This window comes from Xiphias gladius, chromosome 12 (assembly GCF_016859285.1).
Source record: "Xiphias gladius isolate SHS-SW01 ecotype Sanya breed wild chromosome 12, ASM1685928v1, whole genome shotgun sequence".
NCBI classification, from domain to species: Eukaryota; Metazoa; Chordata; class Actinopteri; order Istiophoriformes; family Xiphiidae; genus Xiphias; species Xiphias gladius.
In genome coordinates, this window is record NC_053411.1 from 1269773 (window position 1) to 1290527 (window position 20755).

The 20755-nt window shown below is 37.4% G+C and overlaps 1 protein-coding gene across 2 annotated transcripts in view; it reads right to left on the reverse strand.

Moving 5' to 3' along the window:
- Positions 1-20: 20 nt before the first annotated feature.
- si:ch73-40a2.1 (tyrosine-protein kinase receptor TYRO3) overlaps positions 21-20755 on the reverse strand; it is a 32028-nt gene continuing 11293 nt past the window's right edge. For both annotated transcript variants that reach the window (XM_040141361.1, XM_040141360.1), the window contains exons 3-15: positions 19861-20479; positions 16597-16752; positions 15825-16157; positions 14781-14967; positions 11128-11219; positions 9454-9567; positions 8352-8432; positions 8169-8261; positions 6284-6405; positions 4900-5009; positions 4432-4591; positions 3707-3843; positions 21-2027 (exon numbers count right to left, since the gene is read on the reverse strand). In XM_040141361.1, the coding sequence (XP_039997295.1) occupies positions 1670-2027; positions 3707-3843; positions 4432-4591; positions 4900-5009; positions 6284-6405; positions 8169-8261; positions 8352-8432; positions 9454-9567; positions 11128-11219; positions 14781-14967; positions 15825-16157; positions 16597-16752; positions 19861-20479 (2562 nt within the window). In that variant the 3' untranslated portion in view covers positions 21-1669. The remainder of the gene's footprint in view (positions 2028-3706; positions 3844-4431; positions 4592-4899; positions 5010-6283; positions 6406-8168; positions 8262-8351; positions 8433-9453; positions 9568-11127; positions 11220-14780; positions 14968-15824; positions 16158-16596; positions 16753-19860; positions 20480-20755) is intronic.

The following is a 20755-nucleotide window of genomic DNA, read 5'->3' on the forward strand; positions in this document are numbered from 1 at the left end:
TCCAAATCTCAGTTTGCGACAGATATTTATTTTATAAAATGTTACTTTTTATTATTCGTTAATACAGGAAAACTGTAAGTCATATATACAGAGAACAATCAAGAACAATTATACTGAGCCAACTATAGGGCGACATCTTTTTCTTCCACCAGAAAAAAAGCAAAATAAATGTTAAGAAGACAAAAAGTACGGGTTTCTCAGATACTGTGTCCAAACTTTAACATCACAGTTATGAAATACTAAGTCGTCATTAGCAAGATAGCAAGTCAAAAGTTTGACTTTTTCAGTTAAAATTATGAGGTAGTGACAGTTTCGAGTTACTGACCTTTCAAATTTCAAAATTATGCCTCACTTTCTCGAAAGGCAAACTTTTTCATAATTATATCTCAGTTTCTCCAAAGTTTTGACTACTCATCATTTAAATTTAAAATCAACCAATCACGTCAATCAATTATTTTGACTTAATTTAAAATTTTAACTTTAAAAGTCAAAGTCAGATTTTTTTTATCTCATAATTTTACTTAGTATCTCATAAGGCAGGATATCGGCACTGATCATCCGATTCAATTTGATTTCAATTCACAAAGTCCAGAATCATTTATTTTCAATTCGATTGAATTCGATTCTTGATTATTCATTTACGTCAGATATACTGTACCAATGTTGTATAAAATGCTTCTCAGAATTTATCCTGGGAACTTAAATTTCTTCTACATTCAACAAGTGAGCAACGTTGTTGTTTCCTTGAATGTAAGTGCTCATTATAGGCTCATACGTTAACACATTTCCTGGTTATAAAAGCGGAGCAAGGATTTATTTTCCTTGGCAAGTGCAAAATGTGTAAAGCATGATACATATATACTTTTAGGCCTTCATGTGCAAAACACTTGAGCGAGAATTAAAAAAAAAAAAAAAAAAAAAAAAAAAACTGCACCACTTCCAAGACAGGACAGAAACTGAAAGTCTGCTCACTAATGTATTACACTGTTTGTGTCGACAGGACATTAGCAAGATATCTGCAGACAGCTGTGAGCTGGTGTTTCGCTCCCCGGCAGGGACAAACTGAATAAAGCAGAATCCACACACTTTATACTCGACTTCCACGGCCTCACATCTCGTAGAATAAGGTAGTATCTCTTCAACTAACACAAACAGAGCTCGGATTACTTTGCAGTATTTTTTCAGTCTCTCCCTCTCGTAGTTACAATCTCTAGATTCAAGAAGAGATAGCCAGAGCCAGCTAACAATCCTGACTCACCACGGTCCCGTAAACTGCTTTGAGTCCACAGAGTGTAACTATTTACGTCACAATTTACGAGATTGTCTTGAAGCAAGGCGGCTAATATAGCAGCTATCATCTACATTTTTTTTTTAAACTCAAAATCACCTTAAAAGCAGTTTTTTAATCCACCCCGAATACCATATCATTTTGACATAGAATCTCATAGTTTGATTTAGTAACGTTATAATTTTGACCTAACATTAGTATAGGTATTTTAACTTCACTAATATCTTATTTTCCAGTAAAAGATATACAATACAGATATACAAAATATTTTAAAAGTGCAAATTCCAAATTCCAATGGGAAGCTGGAAATGCCCCTGAGTGGTACAACATCTCTATCTCGCTTTCACACACAGTTCATGAGAAGTCCACTTTAATACAGAATTACACTTTGTGACTTATAAAACACTGTCTTTTTAAGTGATTATCATCCACCTTAACTGTTGAACCACAAATATACTTAAGGTAGCCATCATCTTCTTCGACATCTTCATCTCTGGCTGCAGCAGCACCCACAGGAGTACGCAGGTAGACATTTTCCAATTTTCCCCCGGAGTCTGTCTGTGGCTCTAGAGAGGCAGCCACAGCAGCAGCCTCCAGGCCCTGGTTGATGTAGCAGGCCTCCTGGCTGGCATCCATGACTGGCAGCTCCGACAGAAGACCTTTCAGTGTCTCGCCCAGTTCCCTGAAGCCAGGCCTCCGGTTCGGCTCCTTATCCCAGCAGCTCTGCATGACTTCATAACTGTGTTTGGGGTGAGATGGAGTAAGGAGAGACAGGAGGCAGGGTGAGGTATGTGTAATTATACATACTGTAGATATATAGGAATTTAACCTATAGCAATGACTTAAAACAAAGCAATGTCTAAGTGGGATGCCTCTTTACAGGTTTCACATGTCTATGAATTGTGAGCAGTTCAACCCTAATTCTATTTCTTCTCTCAAATCATTTAGCTGGAATATTTTTTAGAAACCTGAAAGGGTGGAAGTACAGTATCCAGTATTTCATGAGAAACCAGGTATTGTGTGAGCTTGTCAGACTTTTTCTGAAAAGTCAAAAAATAGAGCATAATTTTGTGTAGAAGAAATATGTTTTTGACTCTCGCCCCAACCCTTCATATTTATTTTGTAACCCCTCTTGGGGTGCTAACCCCCGCATCTGCACTAACCCATTAAATTGCAAGAAAAATATTGCATGACAATTTATGACTAATTTAAAGGCACAATTAATACATCTATTCTTCGTCTTATTAGTCAAAACCTTTCCTTTAGCTGTCAACAGTTTACTGTGTACTAGGGCTTACTGTATATTTTCTTGGGATTTGCACCACAGGGGTGTTTCATAAAGCAAGATTGCCAGTTAAACCAGACTTTTTTCAGTGAATCAGGCTTAATTTCAGGAAAGTCTAATTTCAGGAAAGTCATAAAGAATTTTCAACAAAGTTACCATAAAAAACTTATTCCTCCAGACTATCCAGGTTCTGGTTATGGTAGTCCTGAGGCTTAGCTTCACCTCCGGCTTAACCAGTGTTAAAAAAAATTTGTCATTGTGAAACAGTGTTTTCTCCAAAGTTCCTCTTTACAGGTGAATTGTGAGCAAGATTATTCACAATGCCTGTATAATTTATCAGGTTTAAACATGGGCTGCTTTTATTTTGTACTATGGTATTGTATATTTTAGTGTAAAGTATGATAATGAAAGAGAATTTTCTAAAAAAAAAATTGTTATTATATTATTTTCTTGCTATAAAATAAATTACTTTGCCGGCAGCCAATTTGATACTTCAAAATTATTCAGTGTCAGTTATTCAATTTCATGTTGCAAATACATATTTTATATAAATAGTCACCAGATATGATACAAAAAAATCACATCACTCTCACAGGACTGTTTTTAATTTTGGCTGGAATATTTCTAATACATGAATACATATACTACATGTGACCATGACCATCACTGTTTTATCATGTTTTTTTTCTTCACAATTAATGTGATTATGTCTGTGTTTCAAATTCATGAAAAAAAAACAGACTTTAATTAGTCTGATCTCATCAGCTCTGAGACACATTATGGAACAGCTTAATCCTGATTCACTTTGTTAGGCTCATTGAAAGACATTTCACAAGTCCTGCTTTTCAGAACCTCCTTAATGAAACATTCTGCCAATGTCTTATATGTCTATATAATATACATACATGATCGATTAACATCTTATATAAGGTAAACATATATTATATTTGAATATTTAAATTAAATAACACTATATAAAACATTAAAATATAATATCTATATATAATAATATGATAAACACACTCTCTGATTTCATGGTTGTTGCCACTCACACCTCTAGCATTCAATTTAGGTTTAGAAAACTCACCCAAATATGAAATGAGAAATGTCTTTGAAAGAGCATAGAAACTCACAGTTTCTGGTCACACTCCTCAGGGGGTTTTAGCCTATGTCCAGACTTCAGCAGGTCTAGCAGTTCGTGGTTATGGACTCCAGGATAAGGCATCCTCCCCCGGGATACAATCTCCCACATGGTCACCCCGAATGACCACTGAGAAGACAAGGATACAAAACCATAGTTCTACATACACATTGTATAAATTCAGACAATCAGTAAATATCACAATCAAGACATCAGAATCTAATCCCTACTTTCAAAGCTTTTTGTCATGTGACTTGCTTCTCATCTCTCTCCTCTCTCTTCCTGTCGCTTTCTGCAGGTATTTCTGCCCATGATGCTGCAGAGTCTGGATCTGTGACTGCAAACCACCTACTGCCCCCATGATCCTGCTCAACACCCACTGCTTCAATTATTATGATTATCATTACTATTATTATATTTATGATTAGTCTTATTATTGTTACACATCTTTACGTTATACGTCTACTGTGCTATGCCCCCCCGCTTTCTCTCTCAACCCAGCCGGTCGAGGCAGACGGCCACCCACCATGAGCCGGGTTCTGTTCAAGGTTTCTACCTGTTAAAAGGTAAATATAACTATAAAGAATACAGTCTAGATCTGCTCTACATGAAAAGTGCCCTGAGATAACCTCTGTTAGGATTTGGCACTATATAAAGAAAATTGAATTGAATTGAATTAATAGGAGACCTAAAACCTCGTAATGACAAAGTGCTCACCACATCACTTTTGGTTGTGTACACAGACTCAGACAGGCTCTCCATGGCCAGCCACTTGATTGGGACACGGATAGCTACTTTCTGACGATAATAATTGCTGCTGTACATTTGCTTGGACAGGCCAAAGTCAGCCACAGACACCCTAAGGTCATCACCAAGCCTGTGGATAAAGAAAAAGGTTTTAAACAGCACAGGTTAGGCAATGTTCTCTAGACTCAGATCAAAGAACAAAATGTGAGCTCTGGAATACTATTTTTATATTTTGTCCCAACACACACACAGTCTCCCCTGAGGCCCTCAGTCTGTATCACTATAACTTTAAGCAGCTTCCTTTCGAGATACAAGACATGGTTGAATACCAATAGATGAGGACAGAGACACAGTCTGATATGAACAAGGAAGCCTTGTTTACAAGCTCCCCCTGCTCTAATGTTTCTTCCGCTCAGTGTTTCCCTCTGATGGACTCACATGCAGTTGCGTGCAGCCAAGTCCCTGTGCAGAAACCCTTGCGAGCTCAGATAGGTCATCCCTGCTGCAATGTCAATCATGAAGCGCAAGAGACACTGATGGGGAATAAACTGGAAGAGAGGTTAGAGAAGGTGTATTCTGTTTGTTAGTTTTTAGTGGAGGTGTGGGCGGTGATAGTAGAATGTATGATGTAATGTTTGACACATTTTTTTTTAAAACTTTATTTCAGTTTTAGTCTTAGTTTTTGATGTTTTTTTGATGGAAATGTTTAGTCACTTTTTTATCACCCAATTGCGGATCAGAGTGTAGTTCTCATCTATTGCCCTGTTCACTAAAATACAATTTACTGCTTGGGTTTTGTTTAAGATGCGCATCTAAAACATTGGATAACATAGATTTTGGATGGTTGATGAAAGATAAGATCATGAAAGAATTAGGAGCTAGGCTACAGTGTGTGATCCTGCAGATGCATGCAGGTTGTTGAAAAATTGTTCATTTGTCCACCTTTCGCATTATCATTTAGTCTCTCACTTAATAGACAAAAATGATCGTACATTTCATCATAGTATTTATTTTCAAAGTTACTTTTGGAAAAAATATTGTCAGCATGATAACTTTCCAGAGTTGCAAAATCCTGTGCGGTGTTTTGGTGTCTGATCAGCCATAAAACTTTCACAGCCATGTGAAACTTAATCCAGGATTGAGCTCTTTTGCTGATCTGAGAGCCTTAGCATTAGTCTGTGCTCAAATAATTAACTGTAACCTGCCTATGATTCTGATAATGAGATATTTTGTTTGAAAATTAGATATTTTGTCCTGAGGACTGTGAAGACTATGGGGTGTCCAAAATGAAAAAAGGTACATTTTCAGGGGAAAATAAATGTGGTCAGTAAATTTTATGATTTTGATATTTAATGTGGTCATGAGGAAATTTTGGCCAGGTAGTGGTGTTAGATGAAAAGGGGGGGCAATTAAACATTTGGCTTCTTCATCAGTGGACCATTAATATCAATACAAAATTCCATAGTCATCTGGCCAGTAGTTATAGAGATATCTTATTCACAAGCTGTTTGATTTCTGACTATTCATGTTCCTTGCCCTGTTGGACGTTATTTTAGGAGTTACTTGAGTACAATGTTATTGTAACCAACAGAAGGGATAGCCAAAGCTATCAAAACAAGACCATAGTTATTATAGTTTTAATAAACTGTATAAATTATTATTTATGTTCTCTATCATGAAGGAGTGAACTAATCTCAAACCAATCTTCTCTGGGTTCGAGGAGTAAAATTTCATAGTGTTCTTGTGTATGTCTGTTTATGTAAACGTGCTGACGTGCATGCAATATTAAGCCCCATCTATGCATGTGCTGACTTCACCTCACCATGGGAATATCACCGTAGCGTTGAGCAATGAGGAAGTGGTGCAGGTCTCCATGTTTCATGTAGGGCAGGATGACCAAAGGAACAGGCTGAGGAAAGTCATGCTCTCTCTGTAAAGTGACCCCTGCAAGACAAACACATACCCATTTCTTTCACAAGGTTGCTGCTGCTGCAGTAAAGGAAAGAAGGCTTTCCTGGGTCTGTGGGTAGAATAAGAAACCTTTTCAGTGCCTCTAGAACCAGACACAAACTTGATCAGATTTACTGTAGTTTCCCGAAATGTGAACGACCATGTAAGGGAAAACTGCACCAAGGGAGAAAACTGATTTGCTGTTGAGTTATTCAGTTAAGGTAAAGAGGTTTTGATTTTTGAAAATTTTTGAGATTTCAAAATAATTTATTTATGGCTTTAGAAGCTATATATGACCCAAGTATAACTGTCAAACTGAGTTGTAAGTTAAGCATTTTTGCCAAAATGCCAGCCTTGGGATAAAATGTGCCAATACCTAATCTAATGAGCTATTGATTTACCAACCCAACTAAACAACAAAATATGTTGTCCATGTCCTCTGTGTCTAGAACGACACAAAGAAGACCCCCAGCAGGACATCATTTATCTGTGCCTCTCAAAACTATTACAAATCACTGCTGAAAAAAAATCAGTTTTATGATGTAACAACACTATGGTTAGATTTTGGTTAGGTTTAGACACAAAAATGATTTGGCTAGAGTTTTGGAAAGATCATGGATTGTGTTAAAATGAGTACTTAGTCAAGGTAAGGAGACCATCATTAGGAGACGTTAAAGTCTGATGTTTTGTTGACCCATCCATCCCCCTGACCCCCTCCCTACGCTGACAAACAATTGTTTGTGTCATTCTTCTTGGGAGGACAATATCAATTTACCTGCTAATCTACTTTCTAACCCACAGCTACAGTCATAACCTTTAGGCAGGCGGCCAAAAGAACAACAGTGCAGATAGAAGAGGCCTAAATGTGTTTCCTTAGCAGAGTAACTGGGAACTTCAGAGAAAAGGTGAGGGGGAGTAGCTCAGGGTAATAGCTTTTTCACACTGAAAGGAATCACTTGAGGTGGATCACATATCTGACTTGGCTTGAGAATGCCTAAGGATCCCTCAGGAATAGCTGGAAAACATGGCATTTTTACGGTATGATTCTTCATAAGGCTCTCATCAAATAGGAGTCAATAGAGAGCCGCAGAAAGATCAAGAAAGACAGCAGAGATTGTTTTTGAACCGAGAGAGGGGTTACCATAACTCCCCATATACAACCACCTTTCGTGTGATGAAGTTCCACATTTAGATCATGTGATGACATCTGAACCATCTCTATTTGCTAAATGAAAATGTGACTGAAAGCTCCTAAAGGTAGTAAGTGGACCTTTGAGCTTAGATTCTCTTTAACATATATTGTAGAATAAGGCTATTGTTGACCAAATCACTAGCAAGTCCATCAAGCAGTAATTTTGACATTAACACTGAATTAAATGAAAGTTCTTTAAGTACTGCAATCCCTACTTGTGTGCAGCTTCCAGCAACTTTCAGTTCATTACTTTGGTTTGCCAGTTCGTCAAGTTGACCCCCAATTAAACAAGTGACCAGCATGAAATGGATTCTGGGATACTGCAGACAGCAAATGTCACACTGGTTGTGTCCTAAAGATTTCTTAAGGAAAATTTTCTTACAGGCCCGTAATAGCCTGGCATCTGGCTCTCATCAAATGTCAGCTTGGATTGGCTTCAGCCCCCCGTCGACCCTCAAAGAATAAGCGGTACAACTAAAGGAGGGATAGATGGATGATCCTACAGTCGAACAGAAAACAGTGGACAGTTTAGCATCTGAGTAAGGAATTAGCTCATATAGCTTACCGAGTAGTGTGACCACATTTTCATGATCAAAGTTCTTCATGATCTCTGCCTCTCTCAAAAACTCATGTAAGTCTTCCTGGCTGTGGATTCCAACTAGGTGTATATGAGAGAGAAAAAATACAAAAATAAGAAAAAGCAGAGTAGAGTCCTGATAAAGAGTGTGGGATATCATTTTGTACACACCTCTCATGGTCTTCACAGCCACCTTGATGTTCACGCCTTTCTCTGGTGTAAAAATCCCTTCATAGACTGAGCCAAACTCTCCTATAGAACAGAAAAGAAAATTGAATGTTATCACTCACTGTCACTTCCAAATAACACATAAAACAATTATGGCCTATTTATCACCACAAACTGAGTGAAAAGTTGATTTTGGTGGATAATCTGAGACTGCTTGAGAAACTGTTCACTCATTCATTATTCAGAGATTTCTAATTCTGATGAGAGTTTCTAACAGAATACTATATAGGCTCTTTTTAGTTGCCAAAAAATGGTCACTATTGAGGCCATTCTGGTGGTTATGCATAGTGGCAGTTGATTTGGTTAGCAATATCCCTTGTTCACTGTTTTTAAGGCATTGTGGGTGTGAGTGTAATAAGGGTCATTTGCGAATTTGTGGAACACCATAAAAAGTAAGACACACTAAATATTGAACCATATAGTGAATATTGAATTATTTCAGTGTTTCCAGAACAACCATCACATTTTTCCACTCTGTAAATCAGAAGCAAAAATTAGCAAGTCAATCAAGTGCTGTGTTTGTCCCAGACTATCTTCAGACAAAACGCTGATATAACCCCAGATTATGTTCAGTGCCAGTATTACAGCCTTGGCAAGTAAACTGTGGTTAAAGTTAGGCAATTGAAACACTTGGTTAAGTTTATGGAAACATTGTGGTTGCAGTTTACACTGGACTTGGATTGTGACAGGACATGAACTCATGTCTTTTGCATGAAAGTTGAATGCATTCATGCTTACCCACCATACCAACTTCACACTCTTACTTCCGCTTTGTTAAATAAAGGGCACACTACTTTTTACATTGCCACTAAATATTTGCACTGAACATTAATAATACACTGTAGAATCTTCCAATATGAATGTAATCCCTTGGTATACTGGGCTGCTTTGTCAAATCCGGTAAACGAAGGGTTCATGTTGATGTGTAACCAGAAGAGACAGGTGTCAGTCATCTACAGTATTCCACACTAGTGAGAGTTTGCAAAACTATTGCCCTGTGACATGAGGCTAAGCCAGGATTATTGATGAGGAATCATGAGCTGACCTTTGCCAAGTTCCTTGCCAAGTGTCAGCTTGTCTCTCTCTACCAGGGCGTCCTTCAGACTGCCCAGCAGCCTGCTACTGAGCCCCCCCAACAACTGGGCCACCCCTTCCACCCCTGAAACACGAAAGAAATCAAAGGATTCACTTTCCAAATGTAATGAAATGAGAAGTAACCTGCAAGCTGAAATTTCAACTCCCTTAAAGACAGGCTTCATGGGAAACATTTCAACTGAAGATGGTCTTCCCCTAAACATGAAGGAAACATGTACAATTCAAAGATGCTTACAATATGATTTAGGTCCGTAAATCACAACCATTGACAGAAAATAAAAAAATCCACTAATTCTGTTAATAAATTAAGAAGATAGGTTACATAGGCTATACTGTATGTTTATATTATGGCACAACAAGAGCTTTTACAATGGTAAGAACCCATATATACACACTCAAAATTCTAGACAGACATATTGTCATAGTATCGTTTAGCCTATATGTACATAAATTCAAGTGGTGTTTGCTAATGTGAATGCGCAGGACTCATGAAGTTTTTCATACTAAAACATAATAACATTGTAAGAGTTATGACTCTAAGAATGAGTATGATTTCTGACCCCAAATTCACCTCACGCACCCCCTTGGGAGGTTTTTGTCTTTCTCTTTTGGCTTTGTCCTGCTAAATGTCCATGTTTATTACAGACCATATCCTGTCATTTCACCATGGTTAAAATGCCACCTGGAATGATGAGTTAAATTATACACTGCACAGTAAATATTTCATCCCCCACCTAGGCCTGTAATGTTAATGCTGTCTGAATTTGGGCTTATGTTTATGTTTAGTCCTGTACATGAACGGTAAATAAAATGGGATCAAACGGGATTAGATTTATGTCAAAAGTATTGAGCAATATTTTTCAAGTATCAAACAAGAGAAATTTTCCAAGATCCCATCTCTTTTGTGCACAGGACTTACTACCTTTCCTAGGTTGTCAAATGGGCCATGTTAAAGGAACATTTTTAGAAATACGCTTTGCCATCAAAAGTTAGATGAGAGGACTGGTATCAAATTGTCCTTAAAAATAATAATGTTTGGAGTATACAATGTTGTGCACAAGCAGTGGTATAGGATATTCACATACTATATACTTCTAAAGATTCATTTGAATCTGTGAGAAAAATATTGAAAAGATCAAAAAATTTCAATCATGTTGCCTTTTAATGTTACGGTATGTGTTGAGATCTTAGCAATATGCTTTACTGACAATCCAATGCAAATCCATTCTTGAAATCTTATCCAAAGCTATAAAATGTTCTTTTTCATAAAGCTGTTTCTTTTTTCATCACAAATGAAATTAAAACTAAAAAACAAATGTACTGTAATAATATTCATTTAGACACTACATCCTAACCTCATCCATTTTCATAATTCTTCATGAGGCTTTCAGTTTGAATGAGAAATGTTAGGAATGTTGATCTTTTCTGGAAGAACTACCTTTATTTTGGCATTGAAAAATGTTCAGTCAGTGCTGACAGCAGAGTTATAAAGCATGACCACAAAGGATAAAAGCAATGCTTTTTTGGTTTGATCAAACAGACATTGTGTTTTTGAAGTTCAGGGATGATGAAATGAAAAATGATAAAGTATTGGCACGTTACTGTTCAGGAATATGACACTTACTGTTGGCCTGCTCAGGTGCAGCCTCCACTACCAGTGAACGTCGGTAGGAAAATTCAGCATTCACTGGCAAAAGCTCTATATCTTGGTCTGACCTGTAGAAAAATTATAATCATAATTTTAATTTTAATTAAAATTTTCATTAAACTTCAGTCATCATCACCTTATATTTCAACTGTGTAGGAGGGTTCCCACGCATATGGGATAAAACTGAATTATTTGTGTTAAATTTCCAGTCATTTGAAAATAGATGTAAAGAAAAAAAAAAAAAGGTATTATTCTCTGGACAAAAACTGTCCATGGCATCACAAGTCCAAGAATGAAGTTTTTAAGTCTGATGTAACCACAACCGCTGGCAGATGAAATTAAAATTTGTAGTGAAATTATAATGGTATACAATATTGTCTTAGTAATTACTAGAAATAGAATGAAATCATCACACAATATTAAAATATACCTAAACTAGGTAGCGGCTCGTCAAAGTCAGAAATTTCAGATTCTACCCAAAATCCTCACCTATTGGTGTCACTTTTTATTGTCTTTTTCTCCCTTTCAGCAAAACACCACCCTCTGCCATGGTCAAGATTTTGTTCCCAGCATGCTGCTATGTCAGGTTCACAGAGAGCAGAGCTCCCCTGTGTACACTTTCAGCCATTGCAATGGTGACAATAAAAACAAACTATATTATAAAAAAGGTGGTTTAAATAGGATATATATTAAAGTTGTTTTGATGATTATTGATACGGATTATTTCACACTCTCAGCAGTTTTGAGGAGTCTAACCATGCTTTACACTGGCAAGTGTTATAATGTTGATTTATAAGAATGACAAGCTGAAATCACTGAGCTTAATGAAAAGACCTTAATGCCTGAGTACTGTATCCACTACAATCTGATAACTCCCCTCCAGCTAGTGTTATTGCTGCAGTCACAGCTAACTGTCATCCAGTTAGCCTCGGTCCAACACTCCCCTGAGCCGACAAAATTTTGGTGGTAGAGGGTAGAAGCAGTAGTTGTTGATCCATCCCTCTAAGAAACTTTGTCTCCTTGCTGGCTGGTCTGCGGTAAAACAATGGCCAGGAAACCTGCGGCTTTCTCGCAATCCAGAATCTCAGCCTCCCCCAAGGACACCTTAGAAATAGGAGTCCTTAGAGCATACTCTCCATCGGAATTCAGCTTCACCTTCACGCCCTGCATTTACCTGCCGTTCAGTATACATCCCAATGCAAAAGGGGATACAATCCCTGGCATCTAATTGAATTCATAGCATCACAGTGCTGACAATTACAGATATCCTCTTACAATAAGTCAGTGTCCTGAAATTCATCCTTCTACTTTTAGCATACCAGTGATTTTACAGAGTAGACAGAGTGCACTGTACAGAAATAAAACATCTGCAAGAAAAATAAGATATTTATCCTATGACCCTTCTCCTTTCTTGTAAAAGAAAGATGTCGAAAAGATGCCAATGTTGAATTTGGGCTTCTAAGTGTCAGATCTGTTAACAATAAGGCAAATATTTGAAATGATTTTATTTCCTCTCATAGATTTGATTTACTGATGTTGACTAACACCTGGCTGGGTGATAATCATCAGTTTGTACTGAATGAGGACACACCTTCTTGCTTCTCTTTTTCACAGAAGCTAAGGTCTACTGGGCCTGGGAGGGATGTGGCTCTCATCTGTTCCAACTGACTAAAATGCAGCATTTGCTACTTAATCATCCTCTTCAGTATGATAAAAATGAAACTGCTGACTTTTCAGTAGTATTATCCTCAGTTACTGTCAAATTTGATTGCTGGATTATCTTTGGAGATTTTAATATTCATATTTTTTATTCTAAAAATACTTTGGGCTAGGAGTAGAATTGATACGTTGTTTTAATTTTACTGAACATGTTCTTGGTCCTACACAAAACAAAGGCCATATGCTTGATCTTATAATGACCTTAGGACTCTCAATAGACAACTTAAAAAACCAAGCCTCAACCCTTCTGTTCTTAGTTACTATCGGTCTATCTTAAAACTCAATTTCCACTCTAGGTCATGGGAAAAGTAGTCTTTACCCCTCTGATAAGTTATATGAAATCATCAAATCTTACTCGGATGACTAATTATGTTGGAATTAGCAGCTTGGTGCTTGCATGTTTCAGGTTGTATCTCTCTGCATTTTTCTGTAGAACTTGTTGGCTTTATGCCGTCATCTTTGAAACCTGATTGCAGGGTATCTCAAGGGATGATTCAGGGCCCCATTCTTTTTTTCTATTTACATGCTTCCCCTTGGTTACACAATTAGCAGACACAACGTTTTGTTTCATTCGTATGCAGACGATACACAGTTATATCTTCCAGTAAATGCTACTGATTCTTTAAATTTAGGTGCCCTAAAAACTGCATTGAAGCTATAAAATGTTGGATATCTTGCAATTTCCTTCAGCTTAATGTGGATAAGACTGAAATAATTACATTTGCCCTACGAAACCTCACAGTTGAATTAAATCGTAAACCTGATGTCATGCCCACAAACTGAAATCCATCTGCCAGAAGTCCATCCTGGAAGTTATCTTTGATTAATTTTTTACAAGTAAAAGAGCTCACTCAATCTTGTTTTCACCAGATGAGGAGCATCTATAAAAGCAGACCTGCTGCAGACCTGGAGAAAGTTATTCATGCCTTTATTTCATCAGGTCTGGACTACTGTAACTCTCTATATTCTGCACTGAATTAAAAAGCACTAAATCATCTACAATAGGTCCAAAATACTGCTGCTAGACTTTCAACTTGGACTAATTATCTTCCCATTACTTCCAGAATAAAGTTCATTATTCTATTATTCACATTCAAACCTTTAACTGGATCAGCTCCAAGCTATGTCTGACCTACTGTGTCCATATGTACAAGGGCAACCACACACAGGAGAAGCACTTCTTGCATTTCTAAAGTCTACTCTTGCAACCAATCACAGTTCATCTGCTGTCCTAGCAATTTAACTGTGGAATGCATTACTGGTCACAATATGCACCTTTTAAAACTGGCTTTTAACTGATTTGTATGGTTTTATTCTTCCAGGTAAATCTTATATAATTCTACTTATTGTTTTATGTGCTTGATCAGTTTTTACTTTATAATCTAATTACTCTTTTGTCTTTTGTTAAAGAACTTTGTAACTGGGTTAAGAAAAGTTCTATACAAATAAATTTCATCATATTATTATCATTATTATTATTAATCACTTATATGAACAAAGAGCAATTATACCTGTGACTTTTTTAGAGCAGTCCTATGTAAAAATCCAAAACATTTCCAGTTGAAAAAGAAATATTTGGTTACTGCTGCCAACTGATATAAGACAATATTCAAACTAGAAGAGTTTAGATTTGCTGCTCTAAATTTCTGGTTTCTGGGAGGTCTTTCTCTAAAGCATACCACACACAGAAGCAATTATGTGTTTTATGTTATTACTTTGACTGGACTAAGTCAAAGAACTGATTCTCAACAGAATATCCAAGGTAAAAGACAAAAAAGTGCTGGCCACACCTTTTCAAGAATGGTGACAACATAAAGATAAGAATAACAAAGAGATGATCATTTCTTTGTTTCTCTGGCCTGCTCAGGCCAGAGAAACAAAGGTGGAACAGAGGTGGAAGGTCCTTTTACCAGAGTTTAATGTAGTGTCGGCGCAAGACGCATACAGCTATGGGGATTACAGCCAGGAGCAGTAGGCTACCAAATAAAACACCAACTGTCAGCCATATGGAGAAGCGTCGCTGGTGCTGGGGAGCTGGTGTTATTTCCTGCATGTTTAAGCCTTTGGTCACAGTGATCACCACAGGTGGAACTTTCCCTGTAAGAAACAGAAATGTTTAATGTGGCTCAGAAATAAAAAGTAATTTAGAAATTCTATTAACTTCAAAGATGCACTTCCTGATTTTGTTATTGTCCACCATAGGTTGGTGCTCCCAAAATGTTAAAGCTGCTCTAGTCCATAATTTTATATCAACAATGGATCAAAACAGTATGTGTAATGTGAAAGGGATCACTCAGAGTGTCAAACCCACAGAGAATTATCATCCAACTCTGTAGTTCTCCTTAGCTCTACAGGACATTTCAGCATCTTTCTTTCTATCTATATATAGCACACAACTTTAATGTTCTGGTTCAGTCTCACTACTCTCATCAACTGCATTTTCAGATACAGCAGCAGCAGCTGTTTTTAACAAAAACGCTCTGATAAATCCAGTGTGTGCTGCCTGCCCAGCACTTATTCGCAGACTAAGTTAGAGACTAAGTGGAACACTTAGGAGCTAAAGAGCCAGATATTTTATTTGTTAGTGGAGACCAAAACAGATCGAAAAATAGGGTGAATGTTGGACCAACATTCATCCGATGGACAAAAACACTGAAACTCCAATTGAATGCTAAATTTTCTAATGTCAATGACAGCTGGATGCATAAATAGACAACTGTTTGCTAACATATTCATCATAACAATTTAATAGAGTGATAGTATGTCTATTGTGTCTTTATAGCCTGTTCTGTTTGACCCCAAGAGACCTAAAAAAATCAAATAATGCAGCTTTAAACTACATACCAGCTTACTGGTGATGCCCTCAAAGTCTGTAACATTAGCCACCATAAGCTACCAGTCATACCAGATCAGGTAAAACTACAGCAGCAAAACCCTTAGTTAGGCTTACATACATCTATGAATGGTAACAGCGGCTGTGGATGCGAGTGGTGCCCCCTGCAGGTTGGATATATAATTCCAGGCTTGCACTGACAGTCTGTAGTCACACTGTGGGTTTAGACCTGTGATTCTGACTGATGTGCTGGTTAGCCCTGATGAGTCTGGCAGGAAAATCACATTGTCCCCACATGCATCCCAGTGACTGCCAGCCTCTGCCTTTGTCTCACACTTGACGCAATATTTCACTTCCTGTCTGCCTCCCCAGTCAAGAGGAGGATCCCACGTCAAAGTCAGAACTGAGTCATTATGATGATGGGCTGTTAGATTCACAGGATCAGAGGGTGGCTCTGTGGAGTACAGAAAAGGGAAGCAAAAACATAATTACATAGGTATACAGATGGAAGGTAGACAACCTGTGTTGTATTAAGTTTTACAATTAATACATAAACAACCTCAATAATATCCATGATGAAACAATTTCAAAGCCATATTGTCCTTTAAATTAAAGGCACACTATTTAATATTTAATGCCACTGTTGAATTTTTATGTGCATTTTCAAATTAACTTGATAACATAATAATAGCATATGAAAACTCAGACAAGTGACGAAGGACAAGTGTTGTTCATTTCTGTCTGCTGCAGTGTATTTTTTGATTCTACCAGCGGGGGTAGCCAAAGCTGACCATTTTCAAATTCACATATGGGCTTTAAAGTCTGCTCCAATAAACTAGTTTTATAGTAAGATGATACCTGCTGATTCCCAGTAAACCCACTCAATGTCTTACTCGTGCAGCTGAGGTCATCAGAGTCAGTTGGCAGGCGGCTGAAACCCTGCAGACAGTCACATCTCTCTGATCCCTCCCCATGTGTCCTGGTATTCGCTGGGCACAGCCGGCATCCTGCACTGTCGTTGGCTGGTTTGTAGTAGCCCATTCTACATGCTGGTGAAATAGAAATAGTCATTGCTTCTTTTAAACTACTTGATACTGGTGGTGTTTGTAGAAGTTTTTTTGTCACACTAATGACAGGGTCTGGCAAAGTTGGGGTGTTTGGTCCAGACTTAGATGTCATGAGAACTACTACGTATATAGCGATTACATTTGCTGCCAATGTTCATGGCTTTAAGGAGACAAATGTTTTTTTAAGACTGCCCAACCTGCCTTTTAGCACCACCTTCAGTCATGGCTAGATTACAATCTGGGCACAAAAGTGCCAAGACCAGATGCCCAGGGTTCACTGTGTGCAAGTTGGTTTTGGGAGCTTAAGTAATTGCAGATTTGTAAGGGTACTTTGCACCACCACACATGAAGCTGGTCCTTAATTATTAGCTAATTGTGTGGCCCTCTCTTAAAAGGGACCCTATGTCAGAATTGATTTTTAAGACCTTTATTATTGTAGCTTATATTGCACTCACATAGTGTATTTTCCAAAATGCAGTTTTGATTATGGCAGTTCGGATTGGCTCATGTGCCTTAAAGGATAAGCTGTTAAAGCTAATGGAATAAGATGTTTTGTTTATTCAAAAACAACAAACATATTGACAGAGAAAACCTAGGGACAAGATTAGAAAGGAGGTAGATCCCCAGGTGGGGAAAGTGAAAGAGCAGTACTTTCCCCTCCCTAATTTCCAGCTCTGAGGTGCCCTTGAGTAAGGCACAGAACCCCCAGGGCCTTACTAAAAAAGAAAGCATGGCTAAAAACACGGTTCAAAAACAAAACAAAAGAAAAGAAAAAAATATATTGCTTTTGGGCATTTGCTGAAATGACTGATGCTCGTTATTCCAGCATTAGAGTACTGGCCGGGTTCCAGTATAACTGAGAGCTAGTATAACTGATGATATTGGATTTTTGATCTTGATCCTGGTATCAATATTTGAGAGTTCCAAAAATCCAATATTGACATATCAGCTGACAGTCATTTTTAGATAAACAAACATTTTGGATAGGGACCTTAATTTTTCTTTTTTAAATTACTTGGACCGAGATATGTAGCGATCAAAAAAATCAAACCATCAAGTGTTTTCTTTTGGTGCATACCATTTTAGACATTTTATAGGCGTGAAAGCCATGCCTTGTGACGCAGAGAAGTGATTAGTCATTACAGAACTGCCTTGTCCAGCTGCCAGAAGACTAGCAAGATAGAGCACACAATTATTCTTGATCAAGACACATTACTAGAGTGTTTATTTCTGACGTGCATTTTTTTAAAAATTGTAATATAAATACAGTTAAACAAAAATGATCAAAGATTTATAAAGCACTATGGAGGGAGGAGATGTAATAAGCCAAAGCTTAGAAATTACATTCAGATAAAAGAAGATTGCTACATAGAACCAGTCACTCAATTTAATTTATAGCAAGGAGGAAATCCTTGTGTTCTCAATCACCAACTGACAGCTTATATTCTTGGTAATGGAGCAGGCAGGAATAGCATTAGTGTGTTTTGTGATCTTAGTGTTGCTGAGGATCCATTTTATTTTGTGTTTCACTGCCCTGTGCACAAGGCACAGTTACCTGAGGAGTACAGTATTTGGAAAAACATCACTAATATTATAATGGACAATATATTAGAGTTACTGTTTTTTTCTCCTTTTCTGAATGTATTATTTTAGGTTGGCTTTTTATGAGAACACTTTAGTAACAATGAGATTTTTGAAAATACTGGCAGCTAACAATGAAAACTCTGTATCCTTCATAAAAAGACACCGCTGTTATTGTAAATTGAACCTTTTGAAATCTTCACTTTATGAAATTGTGCATCTTTACATCATGATTTGTCATGTGATCATCTCAATTGCTGTGCTGTCTTATAAGTCCATATAGACTGATACCATTTAGGTGCAGGACACTTAAACAAATACGTCAAACAATGAAATAATTGGTTAAAATTAAGATACGGTATGTGAACATGTTCATTATTGTGCTGGTTTTCAGCCTTTTAGACTGTAGATGGTGTTACCATAAGAACAGGAAGTGTAAGATAGAATTTATTTTCAATAAAACTTAGCATTTTCTTGTAATTTGGGCTAAGGAAATTTCAAATTTCAAATACATTTTAATGTAACAATAACTTTTTACGTTTTATTGTAAATCACATCATTTTAAAAGGTAAAGGTTACATTCACAAATTCACAAAACAGTCATCGAGTAACGTAAATCAATTTTTGATGGAATTTCAATTAAACTGTTGATATATTTATTTCTTTGTTAGTGATTTCTAGTATGCCACATAATTTAAAATGGTTTAGAATGATTATTGGTATAAACACTAAAGTACCTTACCTACACAAAAAAACACCAAGCTATATTTTTTGGCATCAATAACAATTAGAAGTTTTGAGGCCTTCCAAATGTAAATTATTTGCATTTAAAGTAAAAATTTATTTTGTGTTGATAAATCAAGCTTGTCTGTTACTTTAGCAACAGTAAGAGAGTCCTGCTACCTTTAATCTTAATCTTTGATTCTTCACAAAGTGAGAAAGTTTTGTTTATTTGTGTTCTTTAGTTGGGAATGCAAGAGAACCAGTTTTCACTGGCTCACTTTTTTACTTTATCCTTTTACAAAATTTCATAATAAATTATATTATATAAACTTTTGTTATTAGAGTAAATTAACAGAAGTAAACATTCTGAATTGTGATGTTGTCAAATAATATTAATCTCTGACTTAAAATACATTAATCAAAGTAAAAATTCTGAGTTGGATAAACCTAAAGCTCTAATATGTAAGTTCTGGAAATCAAGCGAGAGAAAACAAACCACTCCACCCCGCTTAAATCAAATCCAGCCTGGACCCTTTGCTACGTGTCAGCCCTCCCTCTCCCCTGCCTTGCCTGCCTCTCTCTACTGTCACTATCTAATAAAGCAGAAATGCAGAATACATACATACTCTACTGGTATGTATGTAAAATGTAAAGATTAATTTAATGTATTGAGATTTATTGTATATGTAATGCTTAACTGGTTATCAAGGAAGCTGACATATTAAATTCATGTATGAAGTAATTGTGAAAAGTAAAAACAAATGAAAAATCAACATGTCTCCATACCTTTACAGGTGTCATCCATGACTTGATGCCCTGGTTCACAGGTACATCCCCCCTGCAGTGGCCCCCACACTCCATCCAAATTACACTCTCTAACCGGCAGAGAAACCGGCACAGCTCCCTTCACACAGGAACCTGTCAGAGGCCCGGACCCGGCCCCTGTCCTTCCAAACGAGGCCAGCTGAGCCACAATATCAGGGCACCTCCTGTAGAACAGTCTGATGGAAGTTAACAACACACACGTTTTGGAGTAGGAAAAGGCAAGCTGGAAGCCTCTGCGACTGACTGAGCCCAGGCTCAGAGCCAGGCTGTGGTTCAGGTAGCTGGATATTTGGTTCAGAGTGACTGTGACAGGGAAGAGCTTAGAGGTCTGGAGTTCAAGAACTGCCCAGCTTTTCTGAAATCTTGTGATGGGTGTGTCTGTGTCAAAAAGGTGAACTTGCAATGGGCCGAGCTGACCAGGCGGTTCCTCTTCTTGGGCAAATGATATATCCATAAGTAGATAGTGGGCTTCTTTACGCTCCATCCAAGGGCTTAGAATAGTTCTTGTTACTTTTCTTCCACAAGCTTGAAGCACAGGCACTGGACTCTCTGTACCAACTCTCAGCTGAATTTCGGACCACTGTAGAATGAAGCCACAGCGTAAAAGTAGTATATTTAACACCTAAAAGTAATGGGGGGGTCCCCTACTGTAATTAATTTTCTCATTCTCTGCGCAGTATGTATTTATTAGTTGGCAATTCGTTTTTGGTCACTTGACTAGCCCCAAAATTCTTCAGGAACAAGCACATCATTAAGGGCAGGCTCCCCAAGCCTAAATGCTGTGCCCACCCCAAATCTCCAGAACCTGAGGGTTAGGGTTAATGGTGTTTGTATTTTGTATTTGTAGTGTCTTTGT